Here is a 26,033-nt window from a genome sequence, read left to right on the forward strand (position 1 = left end):
GTAATATTTTTATACATTTTCCTTGTGGTGCTGATTAATAAGTACAATTAACATTTACTGAGTACTTATTATATGCCAAACAGAAAGTAGTAAAACTGGGGTTTGAACTAAGAAATTGCCTTGTTCTAAACCTTGAAGGGTTAAATTACTGGGACTCTTTCGTATGACTTAGTTTATTGTGACATATTAAAGAGAGAGTTTAATGTGACATATATTCATGATTTTTCAAGACCCTGTCCTCCCTGCTAAAGAATTTGGTCAAAATTCTTTAGCAATGGAGAGAAAGTCTTTGAAAATCCTATTCCTGCTTTAATTATCCCCTTTGAGTCAAAGAAAAACAGAGTATCTGTTAACGGTATAGTTAACGGTGACTCAGACGGTAAAGCGTCTGCCTGCAATGCGGGAGACCCGGGTTCGATTCCTGGGTTGGGAAGATCCCCTGGAGAAGGAAATGGCAATCCACTCCAGCATTCTTGCCTGGAAAATCCCATGGACGGAGGAGCCTTATAGGCTACAGTCCATGGGGTCGCAAAGAATCAGACACGACTGAGCGACTTCACTTCACTATAGTTAACCTAAATTTGATATCTGGCTTTTACATTGGGTCACACTGGTGATGGGAAGCATATTAAGTCTCCTCCCAAATACGAATTGATGTAGCTGTCCAGAAACGTACCCAGTAAACGCTAGTCGGAAAAGCATGGACTATATACTCGTGCAGATGCAGCTTCAGTGTTTGGCTGTACCAACTGCCATTTCTGTGCTCTTGTGATGGTGACTTAATCTCTCTGAGTCTGTTTTGTTATCCGTAAAACGGGGCTAATAAACACCACCTTTCAGAGTTGTATGAGTGGGGTACTATGGTAGCACATATTTAAGTGCCTTACACTTTGAAAGCACTAAAAAATATTAGGGTTCCTAATACTGGTGGATTTGCAGGTAGCACGCTAGGACCGTCTGTCCCAGATCACACAAGAAATAAATGCCTGGTGTTCCCATCTTCTTAGCCATTAATTTTTTCTTGTAGCAAGTTCCAGCAATGAAAAGTGAATTCTGGAGCTCTGGGGCCTCAGTTGGGTAGCTTTGTGAGAGCTTGAATTCTACTGGGAAATTATTGCTGGAGGGAGAGGTACTAAGCACTCCGCCTCCTTCTCCCCAGCAGTAGGCCTGCCAAGATCACTCTGCTCTTACCCTTCCCACTATTTCCAGAAACTATGACACCTGGGCTGAGTTTTCCCTTCACCTTTGCACTGAGACTTTGGGTGTCAAGGAGTTAGCACCTGAAATGGTCCAATCAGCACATTGAGAAGGAGAAGATAACTATTTTCTCAAGATCTCTATGACTAACACTACAAGTGACAGATTCAGGAGATTCTCTCTCTACTCCCCGCCCTAACAACCCCTCCTTCCTTGATAAATGAGGAAAAATTCTAGTTTGAAATTTGATGTAATTCTTGGTTTACTAAAAAAGAAACACCATCAAACCAAATTTTTTGTGGGTTGTCTAAGAAGAGGTTGAAATATCACTTTGTAAATTAACTTCATTTTATACACTAAGCCATGTGTCTCTGAGAGAGTAATGACAGGGAAGAGCCTACAGAAAATTCGGGCCTTTTTGGGTTTGTGTGGAAAATTACCAGCACACTGCTGCCCAGAGGCTGAAACCAGTCTGATTTTCATTCTAAGAGCAAATTAATTTATTTTTCTTAGCTCTCTTATTTAGCATGGAATGAATGGATACTTTTTAATGTCTCTCACAGTGATATTCAATTTAACAAGTAACTAATCATGAATAAACAGTGCCATCAATAGAAGAGGAAAATTTCCACTTCTTATGTTGATACAAAGGATAATCTAAAAAAATTGGCTTTTTCATCTAGAACTATCAAAGAAACACAATGAATTTTATTCATTTTTATGTAATTAAAGCTTTACAAAGACCTTACGTGTGATTGAAAATAATGTGTCATGAATGTCTGATCTGAAGCTGGAAAAATAGAAAAAAAAGGATTAGCAGACAATTAGCCAAATTATGATCTTGGCAAAATTCAAGGTAACCCTGTTTTTTCTATGTAGAATAATGCATAATGAAAAAGATCCTCATATCCTTTATACTGCTGTAGTTAAAGACAGCAATTTACTAAACTTTTAAGTCAATGAAAGAGTCACTTCTAAGCTATACTGAGTATTTAAATAGAAACAGTGTTTGGCAGTTATTCCTTTGCATCTTTCTGAAATATTCCCAATTCTCAAAGAGCTTTGTTTCAGGTTTAACTTCAGTGCTGAGAATGGTACTCAGATGTCAAACAATTCTATAGAAGTGTGGCATAGACACGTGCATCCAGCAGTTGACTATATAGGACATTGTGAGACCTAATCCCATATAAGGTAGGAAATCTAATATGCTTGTGATCCATGTTAGAGCATCTGATGAATGTATACTCTAAGGGGAAATCTCAGAGATTCTGGTTGTAGAGAATTGAACTGTAACTTTAAGCTTCTACATATGATTATCTACCATTTTCTAGTAGGCACTAAAATAAATACTCACATGACAGACTATGGCAGCATGAATCCATGGAATGAGTATTTTTTGGAACCTGCATGTGCAATGTGACTTACCAGTTCTTTCATCCATAATGAATTTTGGTTATATAATACCAAGTACAAAGGAAATCTACTAAAATCAAGGCCATGCTCAGTTTCAAAGCAATGTCGAGTGACAAAATACACAAGTTAAGCCTGAAAATCCAAGTTTCCTTATTCATGCAAATTGACTTTTTAAAGATTCATTTTCCTATCAGCACATTGCCCCCACTTCTAATTCTTGCATCTTAAAAAACAGAGAAACAAACCTACATGTACTTTTAAAGAACAGCTTTCATGCCTTTAAAAAGTAATTTGAAAAGGGGCTGGTGTGTGTGTATGTGTGTGTATTTAGTTCTCTTACTATAACTGTAGGCCCATAAATTAAGTAGAAGAATTCAGTGGGGAATAAACGTTTAACAATGAAGAAATGTGACTTAATTACTGGCCTGACACTTCATAGTCCTGGCTGGGTTTGCCTGTGCACAGTGATTTGATGGAGACGGCTTCCATGTTATTTGTGGAAGTACCCATGCTGCTTCCACTCTCAGAAATGTTTTATTACTTCTCATCCTGTGAGAATCAGTTCAGATTTTGTCCACATAATGTCTTTCCCATTTCCTTCCTGGAAGAAATCTCTCCAGACTCATTCCCATGGAATTTGGTTTGTACTTTTCCATGTTTCACTTTCTCTATTTTACTCAGAGTATCTTTTCTGCTACAATTCAATGTAATTTCAGGCAGGATGAGTGCCTATTTCACCATAATACGATTAGAGTGCTAGATGAAGGCCTCACTCAGAAACACTTTGTTGTTGTTCAGTCGCTCAGTCGTGTCTGACTCTGCGACCCCATGGACTGCAGCATGTCAGGTTCCCTGTCCTTCACTGTCTCCCAGAGTTTGCTAAAACTCACGTCCACTGACATGATGCCAGAAACATGTTTCGGTGATGCCAGAAACACTTCAAAACTTAATAAAGTCTTCTCTTTCTCTTCAGTGCTAAGATTTTACATCAGGCTCACTGATTACTTTCTCCAAGTATATCCTCGTTAATCCTGCCCCCTCTTCAGGATTTTTCTTTTTAAATTTTGCATCCACTTAGCAATTTTTAAAATCAGTTGCATATTGTGCAAAAATTAGTACTCATTTACTTTATGTCACTCTTTAATTTTTCTTAGGCAATTTCAAGTGTATATTTTTGAAATTCTCAACAAGATGATAAATTCCCATCGGCAATAATCATGTTATGCTATTTCCTGGACATCTTCCTGCCCTATCTCCTCACTCTTCACTGCTCTAGGCACTTCCATTCTCTTATCCTATGGCTCTAAACTAGGGATTGGTAAACTATAGTCTGCAGGCCAAATGAGGCACTTGGCCTGTTTTTATACAGCCTGTGGATCAAGAATGGCTTTTACATTTTAAGTGGATTAAAAAAAATCAAAAGAAGTTTCAAAATGTGAAAAATGTTATGAAATTCAATCTCATTGTCCATAAATAAAGCTTTATGGAAGTACAGCCACTTCTTTTCATGTGTCTGTAGCAGAGCTGAATAGCTTCAAAGAAACCTTAAGGCCTTCAAAGCCTAAGATATTTACTGTTTGGCTCTTTACTCAGAAAGTTTCCTGACCCCTGACCTAAACCTTTGCTGACAGATTGCTTTAAAAAGTTTTCTCTGTGAGGAAACAAAGTTTTCAGAATCTTCACATCAACACACAGACTATACATACTGGAGACACAACTAGAAGTATGTTTGTGTATCCTTCTGTAGAATTCCTTTAACTTTAGGATGTCTCAAAAGTTTTCAAAAAACTAGTTATGCTTCCAAGGGATGTACAACAAACATTCTTTGGGAAAAGTAAAGCCACTTTTAGAATGGTAACCACAACTTTTGTTGAGATTTCAATTCTGCATCAGGATATTGTGTTTCATAAATATGAGGTCAATACTAAGGCAAGTTCCATATGATCACAGAGCTAACACACTAACAGAACTAAAGAACACATCCAAATGAGATACTTGATGAAAGAATGAATCATTCATCTGAGCTCTCTGCATAAAAAAGCACTTAAATGTCTGTGAAACCACTAAGTAGAAAAAACCACTAAGGATCTAGACTTGGGTCAATATAGGACCAATTCTAGGTTCTTTAATTTTTAAGATTTTTTTCCCATAAGAAATAGTCTAAAGGAAATGGCAACAAACAGGAACAAACTCCATATTAGCTGCTCTAAAAATCTGAGTTTATTTCCTGTTTGATTTACTAAATCCTACCCATAAAATGCTATGGTTTGGATTCCTTTGAAGTGCACAAAAGAGAAAAAAAAAAACAACACAGATTGACATTTGCATTTTCTCTCAAGTGACAGCAATGAAACACTGTAGAGGAAAACAGCAAGGGAAAAGAACATAACAATAGTAAAAAAAAAAGTATTCCTTTACCTTGTTCTTGCTTAATCCTCTCTCTTTCCGCATATCCTGCAGTCAGCATGTTAATTCTGTTAAGCCACCTGAAAAAACAAATATCAGTAACATTGCAACTGAATTTCTTATAATTTACCTTTTTGGAAATATTTATTTTCAAATGCATATGAGTATATGGAATAACCTCAGATAAAAGATGTGTTGTTTTTGTTACTCTTAACACATGGAGTCATCAATAAGTTATAATTTGCTGCAGTACAAACTGTTCCCACAGTAAAGATGCTATTTCACTAGAAAAGTTTTGGGCAAGCCTGTATATATCTGCAATATGAAGGGGTCTGAGATGACCAAAGTCCTATAATTCTGTTGCTGTTCTGTTTCCTCAGAAAAAAATACTCCTTTAGAAATATTTAAACAATGTCAGATATAATTTATCTTGAGAAGGGAAAAAGCTATTGACTTTGCTTGTCAAATAAGTTTTACTATCAAATATTAGTTTTGATGAATCTCTTTTACATTTAATGATCCAAGGGGAAACACATCTGAGTAGTACTATGGAAATCTGTCTCTAATACAAGGGTATTAGGTTTTTCCAAGACAAAAAGTACACATACAGTTTTAACCTATGATTTGGATCCTGAAAATTTATTTCCATGAACAATAGTAATTTAAAATTAAATCTTAGTTCTCTCCTCTTTCAGGAGAATTGCTATTGCCAATGTAGGGGGCTACCTGAAGCAAAGCACTGCTTCAGTCTCCATCTTTTGTTCCATAACTCTGGTAACTGTTTACACTGCATCAGATTATTGAATCACAAAGTCTTTAAACTAACTTGACAATTTTTCACTGGTTAATCCTGAACAATGATTCATATATTTCCCCAAATAAGAAAGTAAGGGAGAATCAACCTTCCAAACTAGCTAATAGAGTTAATATTAAATTGTGGAGTAATCTGATCTTAACATATGTTTAAAAAATTGTTTTTGAGAACTTTTTCTCCTAAGAGATTATTTCCCCTGTCAACTAGATGATGAATGTCTCTGAAGTGACTCATATACTTCATCATTATGCCAAGTGGTGTTGACTGTGCATCAGATACTGAGAATATCTTGAAGAGAGAGGGAGAAAAGTTGTTTCTCTAATGGACAAAATTACACCCATGGAAACTTAAGGTTTAATTTTAGGAACAAGTCACTTAAAGCTCAACTTTGACAAAACCTACAGTGTAATGATTACCTCAAGTATGTCTGGGAAGTAAAAAAGGAAGCAGAAATGAAAAAAAAGTAATCAAATGACTTCAGTAGGATGGTATATACACACATAATGCAGAAAATTATAAACTGTAAGAAGCTAACCTCATAACAACCTTTTTAAAATGACTAATCATTAGTAAAAGGTCAACATGAAAATCTAGTCTATAGGTGACTTGTAGTAAGAAAGGAGTTGAATTTGTATTATAAGGCAAGTCTTAGCACCCTTAGGAAAGACTGGGTTGGTGCTTTCTGGGTAGAAATGATGTTGATACCACCAGAGGAATATTTATTGCTGAATTTTAATTCAGTACCTCCTATTTACTACTTCTTAATATATCATTGAAATTTAATTTTGTTATTAGCTAAAGAGCAATGAGGTCTTGTATAAGATGAATAAAGAAACTAAAAAGAGGCTTCTTAATTTTTTAGCTCAACAATATTTATGAAATGTCTGTTATATGCTGAACAATGAGCTATGTTTTAGGGGTCCAAAAATGAGTAAGACATAATTTCTGCCTTTAATGAGCTCCAGGATTCTTAAATTTCACAAGACAATGAAAAAATTAAACTACTTTTAGGAAGACAAATTCTGCCCACAATAAAAACTCTTTAGAAAGTGAGGACAAAACCAGAAGGCAACTATCTACAAGCCAGGAAGAGAGGTATCAGCAGAAACCATCCCTGAGGGCACCTTGATCTTGGTATTCTAGCCTCCAGAACTGTGAGAAAATAAATTTCTGTTGTTTGAGCCATCAAAAAAAAAGAAAAAGGATGTGTATAAACTTGGGCCAGGGTATATAAATACAAAAGGCTGAATGCTACACAGCTGTTGTTGCTGTCTTGGATAAGTCGTCCTTAGGCCTTGGTTAGAAAATGCCTAACCAAGCACTTGTTGCAGTTACGATTTGGTGTTTTTCTGCTATTATGAATAGCAGATATGACTGAACTGAAGTGAACTGATGCAGTAATTGAGGTAAGAAATATTTAGGTGGGCCAGGTACTGTCCTAGGCATGGAGGATAAAGAGATAAATGAAATGAAGTATCTGTTTTCATGATACCTATATTTGCAGCGAGGGAGACAGACAATATGCAGGAGTAAGAAAATTGGGCCTACGGTGAATATTCCAACGAAGCTGCCAAGAACTGACACAGAATAACGTACTGAGAGGGAAATAAGAGTAAGAATTATGGAAGAAATGTACAAATAATAACTACTGAACAGAAACTGGTGAGTCCTGACAATTACAATGACATATGTGCTGACATGAAAAGGAATACACAGGCCAAGCAAATTCAGTAAATAAGTCTCAGAATACTTGAGAAACTTGATGTTTTATTTTCTTCCCACAGATTTCACACAGACTGGCAAAAAAGGTTTTTTTAATGTTTCAATGCTCATTTCTGAGGAGGGAACAGATGGATTGGTGGTAGGGAGCTCAAAAGTGTTTTTTGCAAATTACCTCACATTCCAACTTAAAGCTACTCAAAAAACAGAAGGTGAGGTTTTAATATTCTAACATTTATATTTGGGTATATGTATATTTGGGTATATATATGAGTAAGTGTATGAATGTGTATACATATATGCAGATTTTATAGAAGAAAATTAAATCTAAGGATTGCCTTTTCATTCCAATTTCTAGGTCCTGTCAAAACTAGCACTACATTTTAAAAATACATATGATACTTTAGAAATTATGAAATAACCAGATAAGGTATTTATAACTATTATAATATAATTATAATTATCATTTCTTGAAGGGTTAGGTACATGCCTTCAAACGACTACATAAAGAATGAACCAATACCCAGGACATCTTGCTGTTATGTAATAATTAGGTTATTAAATAAAGTTGTTGGAGGGTGTCTTTCCCTATTACCAATCCTCTGTGAACACTGCCATTCACTCCTTCTTCCTATTGACAAGTAATTTTTTAAAAAACTTGTTTGTTGAAAATAGACACTAGGGATATGGTTATTAAAGAAAGAAAAAGCAAGGCAAAACAGTAATAGTCTATTATACTTAAATTTTTAAAAAAGTTTCAGTATTTCAGGACAATTCGGAAGGTTATAGAACAACATGGAAAGGCTAATATAAAACAGCACTCTGAAACGTATGATATGGAGATAATGACATATTTGATCAGATTATTTATTCTTTGATTCACTGCTTAGAAAAGGCAATGAAGTGAAACTTATGGGTTTGGCTTAGTTTCTTTTCTGATATCCTGAACCAGATACATCCAAAGGAGTATCAGGGAAGAGTAGTGACATCATATACTTCTAAAGTTATTCCTAACACAGGATAGAGAATGGAGACCAAGAATGGTGTTACAGCTAATAAAAATGCATTTTTGAGCAGGCTATTTTCTAAACCTAAAAAAACCCTGAGCAAGTATCCCAAATGATTAAATTATGTTAATTCTTAGATAGGAGTTAAACTGTATTCTAGTGGGTTTATCTTATAGAAGAGGACATGTTCATATATACCACTTATTTTCTGTTTGGCTATGATGTTATAACCCTTCATGTTTATCCTAAGGGTACTGAGCTCAACTGTGAAAAAATGAATAGTAGCTAAAAGAGCAGAATTATAAAATAGTTAAAACACAAAACAGAGTAGCACCACTCCCCAACAACTACATAATTCTCATTTTGAGAACAAGCTCAGCAAATTCTGATTGCTTCATGTGAAATTTCAAGAATGGTAACATACAAAGCAAGAGAAGACTGTGGAAACCAAATGCAAGGCTCAGTTCACAGAAATACAACCAATAACCCTAAAATTTATGTGGAACTATAAAATACCCAGAATTGACAAAGAATTCCTGAGGAAAAAGAACAAAGTTGTAGGCATACCCCCCTCCATCCCCCTGCAACACACACTAACTTCAGACAATACTACAAAGCAACAGTAATCAAAACAGTATGCTATCAGCACAAAAACAGACATATGAATCAATGGAACAGAACAGAGTCCAGAAATAAATCCATACATCTATGCTTAATTAATCTTTAACAAAGGACACAAGAATACACAATGGAGAACAGATAGTCTCTTCAAGCAAGTGATGTTGGGAAAGCTGGACAGACTCATACATACCAATGAAGTAAGAACATAACCTCTCACCATACACAAAAATAAACTCAAACTCAAAATGGCTTAAAGACATACATAAGACATAACACCATAAAACTCTTAGAAAAGAACATAGGCAAAACATTATCTGACATAAACTATAGCAGTATTTTCTTAGGTCAGTCTCCCAAGGCAGTAGAAATAAAACCAAAAATAAACAAATGGGACCTAATCAAACTTATAAGCTTTTGCACAGCAAAGGAAGTCATAAACAAAACAAAAAGACAATGTAAGGAATGTGAGAAAACATCTGCAAACCATGGATTTTTCTGTAAGATGTTATGGAAAACCCTGAACAAACTTTTTGGCTAATCCAATATGTGAAAATGAATCACTTCACTGTATACCAGAAACTAACACAACATTGTTAATAACTTCAAAAAAGAAAGGCTCAATTTTCCTATTAATTATAAAAAGAGTTTATCAAGTTTTTCAACACCTTTCTTTGCCCTTTCCTTATATTCATATCCTTGCTTTGGAAAAATCGTGCCTATATTCCAAAGTGTCAAAGAACAAGATTATTTATGACAGCATATTAAGTGTTCATTGAGTGCATTCAAGCACATTTATGAAGATGTAGTTTTGTGCTTAAAAATATCTGAACACAAATTCCTTAGAGATATACAAAGAAGGGTATATGGTGTAAAAGCCCAAAGTATATATTGTGTTGGCCAAAAAGTTCATTGGGGTTTTTGGTCACATTGTATGGAAAACCTCAACGAACTTTTTGGCTAACCCAATAAAAGGAATCTATACTGAAAGGAAACATTTATATAGCACTTACAATTTAGCAGGCACTATTCTAAGCCTTTCATGTGTGTTTATTTGCTCCTCATAAAAGTTATATGGATGAAGATGGTTATTATCGTCACTTTTTAAAAGAGCTTAATATCTGACATAGAGAGGCTAAGTTCTACATCCATGGTCATACAGCTAGTAAGTGGGATAGCTGGAATTTGGACAGCCTGGTTCCAAAGTTCATACTCTAAACCACTATGCTATTCTGTATCTCCCTATTCTGTATCTCTGTATAATGTGTTGGCACATTATATATGTAACATGCACTGCCTGCTGAAGACCTATAAAAGGAAATGTTTTGAATCTTAAACATAATTTCTACATATCTAGAAAAAGGAAAGGGGAAAGGAAAGAAAAAGGAAGAAAGGATCAAACTCATAAGAGCCAAAATGGAAACAAGAAGCTGTATGTTGTAGATGATAAATACATATATATATACAGATTTTCCCAGAGGCATCACATAACCATGTGCCATCTAATCACTTGGTTGCACAATCCTGTCCAGCAATAGAAGAAAGGTGACAGAAAGATATACCAACTAAGCTTAGGCTTGAATTATTGAGATGGATATTCTGTCATAAATACTCTGCACTTGGAAAAGTCAGCTTTTTGTGTGGGGATCTTTATTTCCCTCACTTGGGAATAAATTTGGAGACATATTCCTGAAATGGACTTAAAATTTTTTTTCCTGCAGTGGGTATTTTTTTGCCTTTATATATATATATTTGGCCTATATATGGATTTTGGAACATTTTTGGTAAACTTAAAAAGTCAGTGAGTTTATTTTGACTTTTTAAAATGCTATTCTTTAAAATTAGGTATGGAGTTATGGCTGGGTCCATTTTATTTTAAATCTGATCTAGAAACTTCAGTGATATTTTTCTCTAAGCATTAAAGGGGAAAACTGAGAATTCTAAGCCTAACAGACTTTCTAAGTATTTTGAAATATAAGTAATACTTTACCTGTTCATATCATCAAGATGCTCAGCAGCAAAATAAAAGCTTTTGATTTTAGGATGACAGGCTTTGAATGCACTGCAAAAGGAAACAGAGTACATTCATTTCAGATTGGGAAATAAGTTAGAACCAGATAATTTTTATGGATAAAATTGCCTCAAATCTAACCTGAGTACAAATATATAATGCTTCTACCATGATGACAGAAATCAGTTAAAAATTCAATTTTCTGCCCACAAAACTGCTTTCTTATTACCTCAGTTTGAAAGCATTAGCCAAGTAATCTATAATTTAAAAGCTAGAAATTAAAAATCAAAACAAAAACCAAAAAAAACCTTCCTTTCTCTCCCTTGGCCCAAATAAAGTCAACTTACTATTTCTTGCGGCATTCACTGGCTCTATCAATTTTAAATTCAGGCAGGCTGATGAATCCTTCTGCTTTTTCATCCTGAAGAGGCAACACTCTTGTTTAGGGTATTTTATACAGAGGTTTAAAGCTGATGCTACTATATAACTATGTCTTAAATATCTATACTAATAAAACAGTTCATTTAATCCCTTAGATAATTGAGAGATTAGAATTTCACTCTTACCTGTTATAGTCCATTAAACTGAATGTATATTTTGAACATTTAGAATAGTAAATATTAAAATATATATATATAGAATGTTTAAAAATTCTTTCTATATTAAAATAAAGATAGAAAAAATAATTCTCAAGGTAAAACCTGTTTTCTAAGTATTTTTCCCAGAAAGTATATAGACTTTTATAACATATAAAATAACTTTAGTCCACATTTACAATTAAATTTCCTCCCATTTTAAATGTCCAGATGTAAAATATAGGAATATCTATTAATTCAGTTCCTTTTCTGCCTCCAAAAGAATCTGTTATCAAACTCAAATTAAATAATTATTTTGTGTACTCTACATTTTACAAGTGGATAAGTTAAGTTGATTTGCAAATATCTGACTTGGTTTACATGCTATACATATATATATGTGTATATATATATATGTGTGTGTGTGTATATATATATGTGCATATATATATATATAGTTATTTTTCACTTGGAAAATTGAATGAAATCCATAAAATCCCTCCCTCTCTAATGTAGGATAGAAATATAAGATAGGAGAATTATCTAAAATCTCATGTTAGATATAAGTTATTTCAACTAGTCTAAGCTTCCCTCATTGCTCATTTGGTAAAGAATCTACCTGCAATGCAGGAGACCCATGTTGGATTCCTGGGTTGGGAAGATCCCCTGGAGAAGGAAATGGCAACCCACTCCAGTATTCTTGCCTGGAGAATCCATGGACAGAGGAGCCTGGCAGGCTACCATCTATGGGGTCACATGAGTCGGACACGACTTGGTGATTAAATCAACCAACCAAGTATTTTTGGCTAAACCCTTTAATCGTTGTTTCTTTCATGTACATAAGCCAATTCTCAGACATTTACTCCCAAACACTGATGTGTGCTATACCAGTTCTTATATATCAAGTTCAGGAGACATTACACATTCCCACCTGCTATCTCAAAGAAAAAGAATAGAGATTCTCAATTCTTTTAGTGTGTGTATGTATGTTTATATGTAAAACTTAGTAAAATTTGATGCTAATGATAGTGACTAAAATGTGTGTTATATACAAAAGTAGTATTGTAACTTCCAATATTTTTCAATGAAGAAGAGGTGAAGTGAAGTCGCTCAGTTGTGTCCGACTCTTTGTGACCCCGTGGACTGTAGCCTACCAGGCTGCTCTGTCCATGTGATTTTCCAGGCAAGAATACTGGAGTGGGTTGCCATTTCCTTCTCCAGGGGATCTTCCCAACCCAGGGATCGAACTCAGATCTCCCACACTGCAGGTAGATGCTTTACCCTCTGAGCCACCAGGGAAGTCCGTTTTTATTTTCTTCCAATCTTGGGGTAAATACAATAGTCTCAAATCTCTTTCTTAACTTTGATTTCTCTTATGTTACCCTTGATGTTTTTAATGTTAAAATTTAAAATTTTGAAAAATTTAAAAAACTTTGGGGTAGTTATGATCTCATTATACTGAAAAAAAAAATAGTGGTCAGTAGACAAGCTACAAGTGATCTAAAATAAAGAGAAACATAGAGAAGCTATCTTTTTATACTATTTCATTGACATAAAAAAGGACTTAGCCAGCACACTATTTAAAACCATGTATATTTTTTAAATGAAAAAACAAGTTAACAAAAGAAATTTTTGTTTAAAAATAAATACATTTATATTAAAAAAAAAAAAAAAACAAACTTGAGGACTTCACTGGCAGTCCAGTGGTTAAGATGCCACCTTCCAATGCAGGGAGCATGGGTTCAATCCCACATGCCACGCAGTGCGGACAAAAATAAAGAAATAAATAAAAACTTAAAGTGAACTGATAGATGCCTATGGCAATGGAAGCAAATGTAGAGTTAAGAGAATATTAAAAAATAAGGTATACTGTATATTTGTTGTGATATTTGACAGGTTATATAATTACTCTGAATATAAATCTAATTACCACAAATGAAACAGGAAATCATAAGAACAATTTGCATTTGTTATATACTCTTCCCTTCCTTCCCCTATTGGGTCAAATGAAATGAATACTTGCAGATTTTTAAAGCTAGTCTACTAGCTCATTTATTCTTTAAGAAAAAGTGAAGCAAATGCAGATATTAATTAACTTAACTTACTATAAAAGACTTCCTTTCAAAAAAGCAAACAGAAAAAAATGTAAAACGCTGAACAAAAGCAAGACATTTAAAAACCTTTATCAAATTTCTCTCTATATATATAATCCTTTTAAGCTATTGCTTGAATTAGCTTCATATTTTAACTAAATATACAGAATTTTACTATATATTACCTATGTTTCAGACATGTTTCATTAGAGTAATTGAAACAACTGCCTTCACAGAACCCCACAATGCAACCATTTTAAGAAGGCAGACTGAAAAATTACTAGAAGTCTCGGGAATTAGCCTTAAGTTGATTATATTTTAAAATATAAATCTTAAAACAGTGATTCTTTTGGTTAAAAACAAAATGAATAAGAAAACAAAATGTGCTTGTCTTACCTCCTCATTAATATACCAATAGAGGGATGCATCCTTTAGGACAAACCAGTATTTCTTCCATTTCTGTGAAAAATAACTCTTCGCATCTTTCTTTTTCCAAAGCCAGCCCTCACAGTCACCACGGCCAAGATCTTTGCAAGAAATTCGTCTTTTGCTCTTGCCAGCTATAGGACCTAAAAATAATAGTGGGTAAATGTGCTCTTTAAGTTAATCTATAGATCATAAAAGGTAGAAGATTAATCTATAGATCATAAAAATAAGTCTGGATATTAAACCTTAAAAATATTTATTTTCTCATTGTATTAAAATAAAAAAACTGGAAAATTTTAATACCTTTTCATCTACATGGACATAAAATTTAATCTGAAATGCGTGGTCCCAGTCTGAAAACATGTTGGGACCACTTGTAAAGGGTACCTTGTACCATAATTGACCTGAAGGAGAAGCTGATCTTTGTAGCTCTTATGCTAGTGGATGGTTCTCTTCCACACCACACTGGGCTCAAGCAAGAGAGGATGGGTGAAGTGGGCTGGTGACTGTTCCAGTGTAGACTAAGCAGCTAATTGTTTCATTTACTTTTCTTACCTTTGTTTTTCTTCTTTGATTTGTGCTGCAGAGAAGACTGCTGAAATGTCTGAAATCAAAGATGGGGAAGAATGTTATTTGATACGCAGGGTGCCACTGAAGTACCAACAGTCGCAGAAAACACTGAAAAGCTGAATGGAACAGTGACTCTGAACCCCAGTGAATGAAAGCACTTTATTTTTCCAAAGACTCAAAACAAATTCACATATATCATGCCACTAAACTTTCTTATCTCTTGTGAAGCAGGAGAGAATAATATTATCTTTGTCCTTATTCTGTAGGCAGAGAAATAGGGACACAAAGCAGTGGTGAAGCTCAGGGCTCTTAAACATCCAGAGTACTGCTGCGTACCTTTTTTAGGGGTTTAGAGTGCCTTCTCAAGCAATGTCTCACTGGATTTTCACAAAATTTTACGAAGGAGTCAAGCAAATATAACTATCACTTGTTCCTTTGAAGTTCATTCTATTCCATAAGCCACCACTAGCTACTGATCTCCTAGGCAACATTCCCAGGTGTTAAATATTGGGGTGGCCGAAAAGTTCATCTGGGTTTTTCTGTAACCGCTCAAAGAAAACTTAAACTTTTTGGCCCACCTAGTATTTCAGTACTTGAATCAATATTTTATTCTCACACCTACTTGTGCCTCTATTACACAGAACTAATCTTCATGTAGGTGATGTCAGTACATTGGCTCCTCAGTCCCTTAGCTCCAGTGTTCTTTACTTCTCCATTCTCCAGCTGTCCACCCCCATGACCCTATGTTTGTTATTCTTAAGCACACTCAAACAACTGCCTCTATTTATCTCCATTCTACATAGTACACTAGTTCCAACCCAGCAATTTTTTAAAAGAAAATCTCCACTCAAGTATCCAATTTATTGACATTACCACTCTTTTGTGCCTTTATTTCTCTTATTCTACTTGATTTCCACAGAACATCTTTATAACCATTCCCTGGAGCTATACTTCCTGCATACTTGCCTAGCTAAACAACCATCCATTAAACCCACCTATCAGTCTATTCCACGCTAAGGACCAGAAGAGCATAATGTCAACAGAGAAACCCACAATTGGTTTAGCTTTCAATTAATGACTATAAATCACTGGTTCTAGTCAGTCTACTAAACTAGATTGTTCACTAGTCTAAATAAGGTTAAATTCATATGACTAGCTAGTTAGGGTAGAGAGAACAGTATACATAATTTTAATTCACAGATAATCCCTCAAAACGAATTTTAGGTAACAGATTCTTCTTTTTCTTTACCAAGGTATATCCGTAAGGAACAGTTGGATTTTGTCTACATAAAATCTGCTGGCCTTGGGTTTATACAATAAATTCATATTATGTGACATACTTTACTTAATATCTTTGCTTATAAAATAATATTCTTTGTTGTTTAATTGCTAAGTCATCTTCAACTCTTTTGTGACCCCATAGACTGTAACAATTTTCACAATTTGTATATGGTTTATATAATTCTTAGGAATATAATATTATGGATGGATATTAGCCCTAAAGATAAGGATCAAATAATTTGCTGACATTCAGTGTAACCCAGAAATAACCACCCAATATGTATGTGGGATGTGTGTGTGTATAAATCAGTTGCAGGATCCATGGCTATAGAAATTCACAATTAATTTTAGAGAGAAAGCATAAAAGATAAAACCCATCATGTTATGCTAATTTTCTTGAGTGCACTCTGCTTCAGAATAATAACTCAAATAATAACTCAGACTAGTATGTTTAAGTATAGTTAATTTACACATAGTTATTTTCCCTAAATTGTTTGGCTGTAAAATTACTGATTAGGTTTTTTTCATTTAGTGTTACCACAAGTAATCATTATAATTTAACAGCTCATTATTTTTAAGAATGACAAAGATGGGGGTGGTTTGTTTTTTAGGAAGCTACATGGATAACAGACAGCTTTAAAGAACTGAGTTATATAATGTACTTCCTATGCTTTTTACACATTACTTCTTAGAACCTGAAGGTCTAGTTTAAAATCTACACAAAACATATTTTATGCTCTCTGCTGCTACTGCTAAGTCACTTCAGTCGTGTCCGACTCTGTGCGACCCCATAGACGGCAGCCCACCAGGCTCTCCCGTCCTTGGGATTCTCCAGGCAAGAACACTGGAGTGGGTTGCCATTTCCTTCTCCAATGCATGAAAGTGAAAAGTGAAAGTGAAGTCGCTGTCATATCCGACTCTTAGTGACCCCGTGGATTGCAGCCTACCAGGCTCCTCTGTCCATAGGCTTTTCCAGGCAAGAATACTGGAGTGGGGTACCATTGCCTTCTCCGTTTATGCTCTCTAGGTTTTCTTTTTCAACAAGATTATCTTTTCTTTCCCTATAGAAATATATTCTCATACTTATCATTATCATGAGTGCAGAGTATAATCAACATACATATTGTTGTAACTAAGAACTCCAAGGCACACAATACAGATTTATACATCATTCAAAGAAGCAAAGCTTTAGCTATCTTTTTAAAATATTGTAAATACTACAATGACATTCCCTTAAAAGAGACTTCATTATTTTTCCAAGTGATGTGATATTTTCTAAAATGAAAGTTAATTGAACTATATTCTTTTGAAAGTAATGGAAAAAAACAATGAAAACTACAGTTAAGGAAATAGGTCCCTTGTGTAGAAAAGAGTTAATATAGCAGGCCTGAGGCTGCTATCTTAGAAGAGCCTGCTTGCAAGGCTGGCCCTCCGCTGACATCTGGGAACTTGGCTTGGAAAACAATTCTCTGTATTGACATGCAGCTTCCCTAAGCAATAAGACTACTTTGCCCACCTGGGGACTAAACACTTGCTTTAATTTCAGGAAAGGAAAAGTAGCTGCTAGGCAGAGGATGCCTATGTAACCAATTCAATAAAGTCCTTGGGTACTGAGTCTTTAATAGGCACCCCTGGGCAGAGATACTACACATGTGTAACTGCATTTTTGCTGCTAAGTGAAGTGTACTCTGCATGATCTATCATGAGGAGAGAGCACAGGAAGCCTGCAGGTGGATTTCTAGGGATTCCACAGTCTCTTTTTTCCATACCAATCTGGCTGGATACCCTTGCTGCATCACTGTAATACAATCTTAGCTGTGGATAGAACAGAGTCTTCTGGCCTAGTCAATCACTGGACATGTGGGTGATCTGGGATCTTGAAATAGACTCATTTTCAAAAGATTACTTAAAAACTTACATCAGAAACTGTTTAATATTCACACACATAAATAAGCTCCTGATAGTGAAGGTTTCCTCATGTTATCAGCAGGTATGATTAAATACCCTGAGGTGCAAAATTACAATCCTATGTAGTCTTTCTTAGTAAAAAAGATGGAATTATTCATTCTGAAAGGTATTTGATATCACATTCCCAGTTTCTGACAATATCATGAAATATTTAATAAAAGAAGGACACTAAGAACAGACACATGACTACAATGGATAAGACAGCAAAGCACATAGTGTTCTGACCAATGTAGAAAAACAAGGGGCTTGGAGTCTTTGCTTTCATGATAAATGTTTTTCTCCTAATAGAGAAAATTTGTAATATACTTTATTTCTGTATTTTTCTTAATAGTTTCAGATCACCCTTCTTCCAGGTTCATGTTTAATAAGCATGCTCTTTAGAAGTTCTTTCATAGCAGTCTGTGAGTAGCAAACACTTGTTGAAAATAATTTTCCCTTTGCAATCTGAATATATCACTTTATTTTCTTTTAGCATCACTGCCCTTAAAACATCTGTAGCTGCTCTCATTCATTATAATTTGTCTTTAGTCTCTCTGTTAAGTTTTAAAATATTTTCCTCTTTATCCCTGATATTCTGCAATTGCTCTCTGATGTGTCTAGGTTACAAATGATATTAATGAACCCCATTTCAAATTCATTGTGTCGTACATGAAGGCGTTAGTTCTTCAATCCTGAAAATTCTTAGGCGTTCTCTCTCCAAATGGCCTTCTTTACTACTCTCTTTTTTGTCTCTAGATTTATGTTGGTATCTCTCAATTTATCATCTATCTTTAATACTGCTATCCTTTCATATTTCCTCAATGCTTTTTAGGTGACTTTTATTGTTTTTCAATTTTCTAATTCTCTGATTTTACACACCTGTACCTGTATAAAGTTGATTTTACCTATAGAGTGCTTATTTCACTGACTATATTTTACATATCCAGGATGACTAGTTGGTGCTAGCATTTCTGAACATCCGGGGTTCTCAGTCATCTTGTTATTACTTCAAATTTTAAGGGCTTTTTGGATTTCCCAAAATTTCCATCTATTAAGGAAAGAATCACCTTTAACAAGTCATTGCTCTGGTCAATGGCCTTATCTTTCTTCAACCTTCTTATACTCATGGGTGAAGAAGCTCTGTTTGCCCTCCCAGCTGGTTTCACCCCATGAGTCAGTTTCCTGACATGGCTGGGGTCCATTTGTTCTCTCATACCCATTAGAGTAGACTTCTAGTCATTTCTAGCCCTTCCTGGACTCAGAGCCTAACAGGTATATGGCTTTAGTTCCCATTTATTGTTGTGCAATTTTGTTTTCTTCTAGTCCCTGGAGACTAGATATCATTTTTGACCATGACTGTATCTTTTTATGTTTGGGGTAGGGGTGTGTGAGAATTTAAAGTATGAGCTCATAATGCTTACTGACCACCAAAAATAGATTCCTTCTATAAACATTTATGAACGTCCTTTCTCTTAAAAAATATTTTTATATTATTTCCTGAATCATCATTCAATAAAATCTTTCTAACACCATCACTTGCACTTTATGTTTATTGTACTGAGCATTTGGGTGAAAGTTCTTTGAACTTTCTCCCTAAGAGTGTTTACAAACTCTGATCTTCAGCAACTTATGAATTTATATAATCAATGGGGACTTCTTGACTGAGCTACAGGCTGCCTAACTCAACAGATTCAATGTGTTCAAAACTGAGCTTCTCATACCCACCATCCATCAACCAATTCTGCTCCTCTTCTAGTCTTCTATACCTTAGTAAATGGCAATTCCATTTCTCCCCACAACTGTGCAAACCCTGAATATTAGAGTCAGTGTTAACTCTTTCCTTTCTCTTACCACTCATAATCAATCCACCAGTAAGTTATATCAGCTCTGTACTCAAAATATGTTTAAAATAAGACTGTTTCTTACTATCTCTATTACTATCACCTTGGTAGAAGCCACCATCATCCCTCACCTGGATTACTGAAATATCTCATTGTTCACCCTTCCTCTGTCCTCACCTCTTCTGTTTTTAACGTAAGAGGCAGAGTGATCCTATTAAAATATGATTTGATCATGAAAACTCTCCAATGGCTTCTCACCTCACTTTGAATAAATACTCAAATTCTTCCACTGACCCTGAAGGCCCTGTATGACCTGGGCTGTTCCCTTTGCTTCCTGACCCTTATTACTTTGCTCCAGCCACACTTGCTGTTTCTGGATTGTGTGGAATAGAGTCCCTCCTTAGGATCTATACCCCTGCTGTTCCCTCTGTCTGAAATGTTTGTTCAGATATTGAAAGTAGCTCTTTTGCCCCCTTCCTAGTTGCCCATTTCTGTTCCCCACTAGCCTTAAAAGAATCTATTTAAAAGAATGAGACCATTAAACAATTGAAACTAATTCCTGATTATGCTCTTCTGAATGCACACCATGCCTTCTCTAAACTGTTGATTTTTTTATTCCTAGATAAAAAGAGGAAAGAATGAAGAATTAAACAGTTAAAAAATGACTAGCTCTCTACTCTCAACAGCTGTCTTAGCAATCCTGAGGCAGACCATGCAGGCAAAAGAACATCTGGAAGAGTCAGCCAGTCTGCATGCAATGGAGGATGATGCAGAATCCAACTTCCTGCCTCAATGATTCAATTAGATTCTTGATCCCCATTTTCAGTTCAGTTCAGTTCAATCACTCAGTTGTGTCCGACTCTGCAACCCCATGGACTGCAGCATGCCAGGCCTCCCTGTACATCACCAACTTCCAGAATTTACTCAAACTCATGTCCATTGAGTTGGTAATGTCATCCAACCATCTCATCCTCTGTCGTGCCCTTCTCCCGTCTTCAATCTTTCTCAGCATCAGGGTCTTTTCAAATGAGTCAGCTCTTGGCATCAGGTGGCCAAAGTATTGGAGTTTCAGGTTCAGCAGCAGTCCTTCCAATGAATATTCAGGACTGATTTCCTTTAGGATGGACTGGTTGGATCTCCTTGCAGTCCAAAGGACTCTCAAGAGTCTTCTCCAACACCACAGTTCAAAAGCATCAATTCTTCAGCGCTCAGCTTTCTTTATAGTCCAACTCTCACATCCATATATGACTACTGGAAAACCATAGCTTTGACTAGATGGACCTTTGTTGGCAAAGTAATATCTCTGCTTTTTAATATGCTATCTAGGTTGGTCATTAACTTTTCTTCCAAGGAGCAAGCATCTTTTAATTTCATGGCTGCAGTCACCATCTGCAGTGATTTGGGGGCCCCCCAAAATAAAGTCTGACACTGTTTCCATTGTCTCCCCATCTGTTTGCCATGAAGTGATGGCACCAGATGCCATGATCTTAGTTTTCTGAACGTTAAGTTTTACCATCCCCATTTTATGCCCCTTTAAAAACTGTCATGGCTGAGCAGAATCTTCGGAGTTGGTGTCTGGACACATGTCCACATTTTCCCCAGATTGCTGGCTTTTCTGATTAAAGCAGCTTTCCTTTCTACTGACATTTGCCTCTCGAATTATTGGCTTATAAGCAGCAAGCAGCCAAACCTGGGTTTGGTAACAATACTGTTATGGCTTACTCCTTTACCTCCATTAGATCATTCTCCCCAGGCTTCCCTATAGAAAATGGTTTCCATTATTGCCCTCAGCACTTCCTGTTTTCCTTCCCTGCTTTATTTCTCTCCTTAGAACTTAGCATTACCAAAAATACTTATATTTCTTGTTAATTACTCAGCCCTCCCTCCAAATATAAGCTACATGAAAGAAAAATCCTATTTTAGGCATTGTTTTATCCTTTGACTAAAATTTAGTCAAAGGGATTATTTAGTACTAAATAAATATTGATTGAGCACATAAAAGTTGAACAGACCACCAGCAAAGAACACAGGATGTAGTCTTAATTGATTGCTTTTTAACCTGAAGTCCTTCAGCAGGAAATAAGTAAGCCAGGTGTCTTTTCTCCAGTAATCCATGTACAGCATATTACTGAAAGTTCTGTTCTTTAGAAGACTGTTCCTTTTGTTAAATAAAAAAGTTTTTTTTAATCCAATCTTTCAAAACATTACTGGAAATGAGATCTGTCTTAATGCACTTAGTTTGAATTAAATTTGAATTCAAGATGTGGCCGGCAAAAGTGCCTTAATGTGTCAAAGATATTTATGCATACAATTATATGATGAATTATGAATGGATGTGTTGAAATCACAATTCAACTCATAAAAATAGAATGTGCTAAAATAAAAGGCCATTATGAAAGCATTGTTGATCCTCTTCTTAACCACGGCGATGCATGCAACAGTATTCTATTTGACTATAAAAGATCGCTTTTTCAGACATTTGCCTGAAAAGACCATTTGTCTTTCATTTTGTCCACAGATGTTCTGTTCAAACATTCTCCCCATTCTCCCCTATTCTAGATGAGGAAATGTGGGGGAGGGTAATTTGGGTCATTCTTATCCTGAAACTTTCAGAAGCACTTATTTTAATTGTGGAAGAAAATGACAGTTTCTGTGTTACATTTTGAAAGCTCAGCTACTATTAAATTCTTCTCAAGTTGCAAATTGCCACACTTATGGAAAAATTTGCAATCTAAATACTCTCTTGTTGCAATATAGCAACTTCCTCTTACTGTAATTTTCTGCAAAGTTCCAAGATTTCTCCAGTCAAACCAAAAGCTTATTTCTTATACGTAAGGTGCTTAGCAATTTGAAACTCTTGGGACAACTGATAACTATCTCCACATATTTAATATTTTTTAATAAACAAAAGGCTTTGAGATTTAAATGTTTCACAGAGAAATGTATTTTCCCTTACTTTCCCATTACTGTGTGTCAGCAGAAAAAGTCTAAATATGAGTGTGATAAGATGGTAATGAGAGTAAATATTATCTTAAGAAATCTTCAATTTACATGAAATAACAGCATAGAATTGAACAAGCTTGTTGCCCATTGTGGTACAGGAGAGAAACTCTGTGCTGAATGGGGTGGGGACAAGATACTGCATGCACACTGGTTCTCTGAAGACAGTGGGGTGAGCTTGCTCTGGATTCTGTCAATAAAGTTAATCTGACTTTATATTGACTGAAAATGGCTCTACATATACTTACAAATAAGTGTGCTTTAAAAAATAATAAGCATGCTAATAAATTATGAGTCAAATAAGAACAAAAATGCAGTGACTGGGGGGAATTTAGAGAAGGTCAAATTCATTAGGAAGGGTAGAGTCAATGTTTCATCAAAAGAATACCATGCACATTAGATTCAGAAGGAAGTAGGTAAGTGAAACTTACACAAGATTTTATAAGGTGATTTTCCTTTTCCTATCGAGTAGTAAGTGGTAAGATAGGAAGAAGAGTGAAGAGTAATGACTGGTTAGGAAGAGTAAAAGTCACCACCCTTGGGAAACAGGAACTGTCATTCTTGGATCTAAATAATTATCATTTACTGAGGGCTCATGTGTGAGACTGAGCGACTGAACTGACTGAATGACACGTGTGAGGTACAGCACTAGGGACCTTGTATCAGTTATCAACCTTAATGTTTACAATACATTTGCTCAGTGGTGATCACTAATGCCATTTCAAAGAGGAGAAAACTGAAAGTAGATAACTTATTCAGGAGCACACAGGTAGTAGCAGAGTCAAAATTCAAACCCAGGTCTACCTATTCACAAACCCGTTCTAACCACTCCATGCAATATTGGCCTCTCAGGCAAGTATTGTGTAGTCATGGTAACCATTTTAGAGAAAAGAACTGCTTTCTTCATCTGACACAAGGATATTTATTTATGAAAACCTCCCATAACATGTGATATAAGTGCATTGTTATGTGGAAAGATTCTGTAAACCAGAAAGATACTAGGGTTATACTTTTATATTCATGGAGATAATTTAAACAGGTAACATCTTGTGTGCTTAGTCACTCAGTTGTGTCCGACTCTTTGCGATCCAATGGACTGCAGCCCGCCAGGCTCCTCTGTCCAAGGGATTCTCCAGGCAAGAATACTGGAGTGGGTTGCCATGCCCTTCTCCAGGGGATCTTCCCAACCCAGGGATAGAACCCAGGTCTCTCGCATTGCAGGCGGATTCTTTACTGTCTGAGCCACCAGAGAAGCTCATCTCTAAATTTACCAATCTTAGCAGTCTAAGACTTTAGTAGTCTTAGCAATCTTACCAATGTAACATCCTACCAATCTCTGATTCTCATGCTTTTGTCGATTTTCTTTGAATTAGCAAGTTATACTGCTCTGTGGGATTTAAAAAAAAAAGATTTGCAGCTGTTTGGGGGAGGTAACCATTAATCATATTTTCATGAGAGGAAGGCTCATGTTAACATTTTAATTTTGCAAATGAGATAGAAAATAAGGTACAGAAAGGTAATAAGGCTCAGCCAAGTTAGACAAGGATGAGACTGCATTCATATTTTATTCCAAACATATTAACAGTGTTAATTGAACTCAATGCAATTAAAAAACCCTATGTCAATACTGATGAGGAAATCAGTGATCCAAATAAGGCAAGCCTGCCTCTCCACTAAATTCTTTACACAGGAGAAATCTCTTGGAGCTGATTCATTGTGTTATGCAATTTTTCACTTGATACATTGCTGATTATTATGCCTTAAAATTACTTGGTTCAATTTCTCAAAATGCAGTTTTTAACTACTACATTAGTTTCAATAAAGGCAGAAACCATCTGCTTAGCTTGCCACTCTCTACTCAACTCCTAACACTGGACCTGACATATAATCTTCTATTGAAAGCATGGAAGCATGAATCAAACACTACCTATGTGTGTGGAAAGTGAGGGTATGAGTTATTACATCTCATATGCAATCTGTCAGCACATCCACTCTCCCTTCAAAACATATCCAGAGTCCCAGGCCTTCTCACTTCTTCCAATTAGCACTCAGGGCTAAGCCCCTATCATTTCTCACCTGAATTGACTAAATCCTAGTCAACTGACTAGTCAGACTGTTTTCATGCTTCCACACTACACACAGCCCCTGCAGCCTATTCTCAACACACCAGCTGGAGTGATACACTTTGAAGGGTGCTGTCTTAGCAAGAATGAATGCACAGCACCAGGAGAACAATACTATGGTAGAGATCAAGAGACCTGACTTCTAGTTCTCCATATTCCAGCTCTATGGTTGAGGATAAGTCACTGAAAGTAATCTTCACCTCAATTACTTCATCGGCAAGATCAGAGAGCTGGACCAGATGCTTTTAGGATATCTTACAAGGACTAACTGTACAGGGAGAAAATAGCTAGTTACCAAATGTACATACAATTATTGATGTTTCAGGAATTAATTACATATACCTGTAATCAGTGTTAATCTTAACACGACGTTAGATTATTCACTGAAAGGTACTTGGTTTATGCTTAAGTTGCACCATGTATGAAAATCATTTATTTCCAGCCATATTAGATATAGCTATTGTAGGGTGTTTGATTAATGTGTACAATGTGGGACAGAGGCAGAAACTTCGAATAAGTAAAAAGCAGAACTAGGACAGTGCCTGCTCCTGAATCTTCTGTTTGACAAACTGTCAACATTTATGTGTCAGAGAAATCAGGATAGGCTTGCCCATATTTTGTGACAAAGAAATGTTTATGATCAGAAAAAATTGAGAGAAACAGATTTGCCTTCGGAAGGCTATTCAGTGACATAAAAATAAACCATCTGCAAAAGAAAAGAGAGAGAAAAATAATACAAATGAATCATCTCTAATGAAGAATGTACAAAAAGTTAAGACTCTCAAATAAATGTTTATGGCATATTTTGTCAGCAATTTTATGACAACCATAAATATTGGAAAAATTTATGGTTACTGACTGGATGAAAGTGAAAGTGACTCAGTCATGTCTGACTCTTTGTGACCCCATGGACTACACAGTCCATGGAATTCTCCAGGCCAGAATACTGGAGTGGGTAGCCCTTCCCTTCGCCAGGGGATCTTCCCAACCCA

General features: G+C 35.6%; 1 protein-coding gene across 5 annotated transcripts in view; it reads right to left on the reverse strand.

Moving 5' to 3' along the window:
- Positions 1–26,033, reverse strand: part of CNKSR2 (connector enhancer of kinase suppressor of Ras 2) — a 284,997-nt gene that overhangs the window by 53,650 nt on the left and 205,314 nt on the right. For all 5 annotated transcript variants that reach the window (XM_040266671.1, XM_040266670.1, XM_040266669.1 and 2 more), the window contains 5 exons: positions 14,835–14,883; positions 14,250–14,422; positions 11,533–11,606; positions 11,165–11,236; positions 5,029–5,096 (listed from right to left, as the gene is read on the reverse strand). In XM_040266671.1, the coding sequence (XP_040122605.1) occupies positions 5,029–5,096; positions 11,165–11,236; positions 11,533–11,606; positions 14,250–14,422; positions 14,835–14,883 (436 nt within the window). The remainder of the gene's footprint in view (positions 1–5,028; positions 5,097–11,164; positions 11,237–11,532; positions 11,607–14,249; positions 14,423–14,834; positions 14,884–26,033) is intronic.

The sequence above is a fragment of the Oryx dammah genome, unplaced genomic scaffold (assembly GCF_014754425.2).
Source record: "Oryx dammah isolate SB20612 unplaced genomic scaffold, SCBI_Odam_1.1 HiC_scaffold_23, whole genome shotgun sequence".
Lineage (NCBI taxonomy): Eukaryota > Metazoa > Chordata > Mammalia > Artiodactyla > Bovidae > Oryx > Oryx dammah.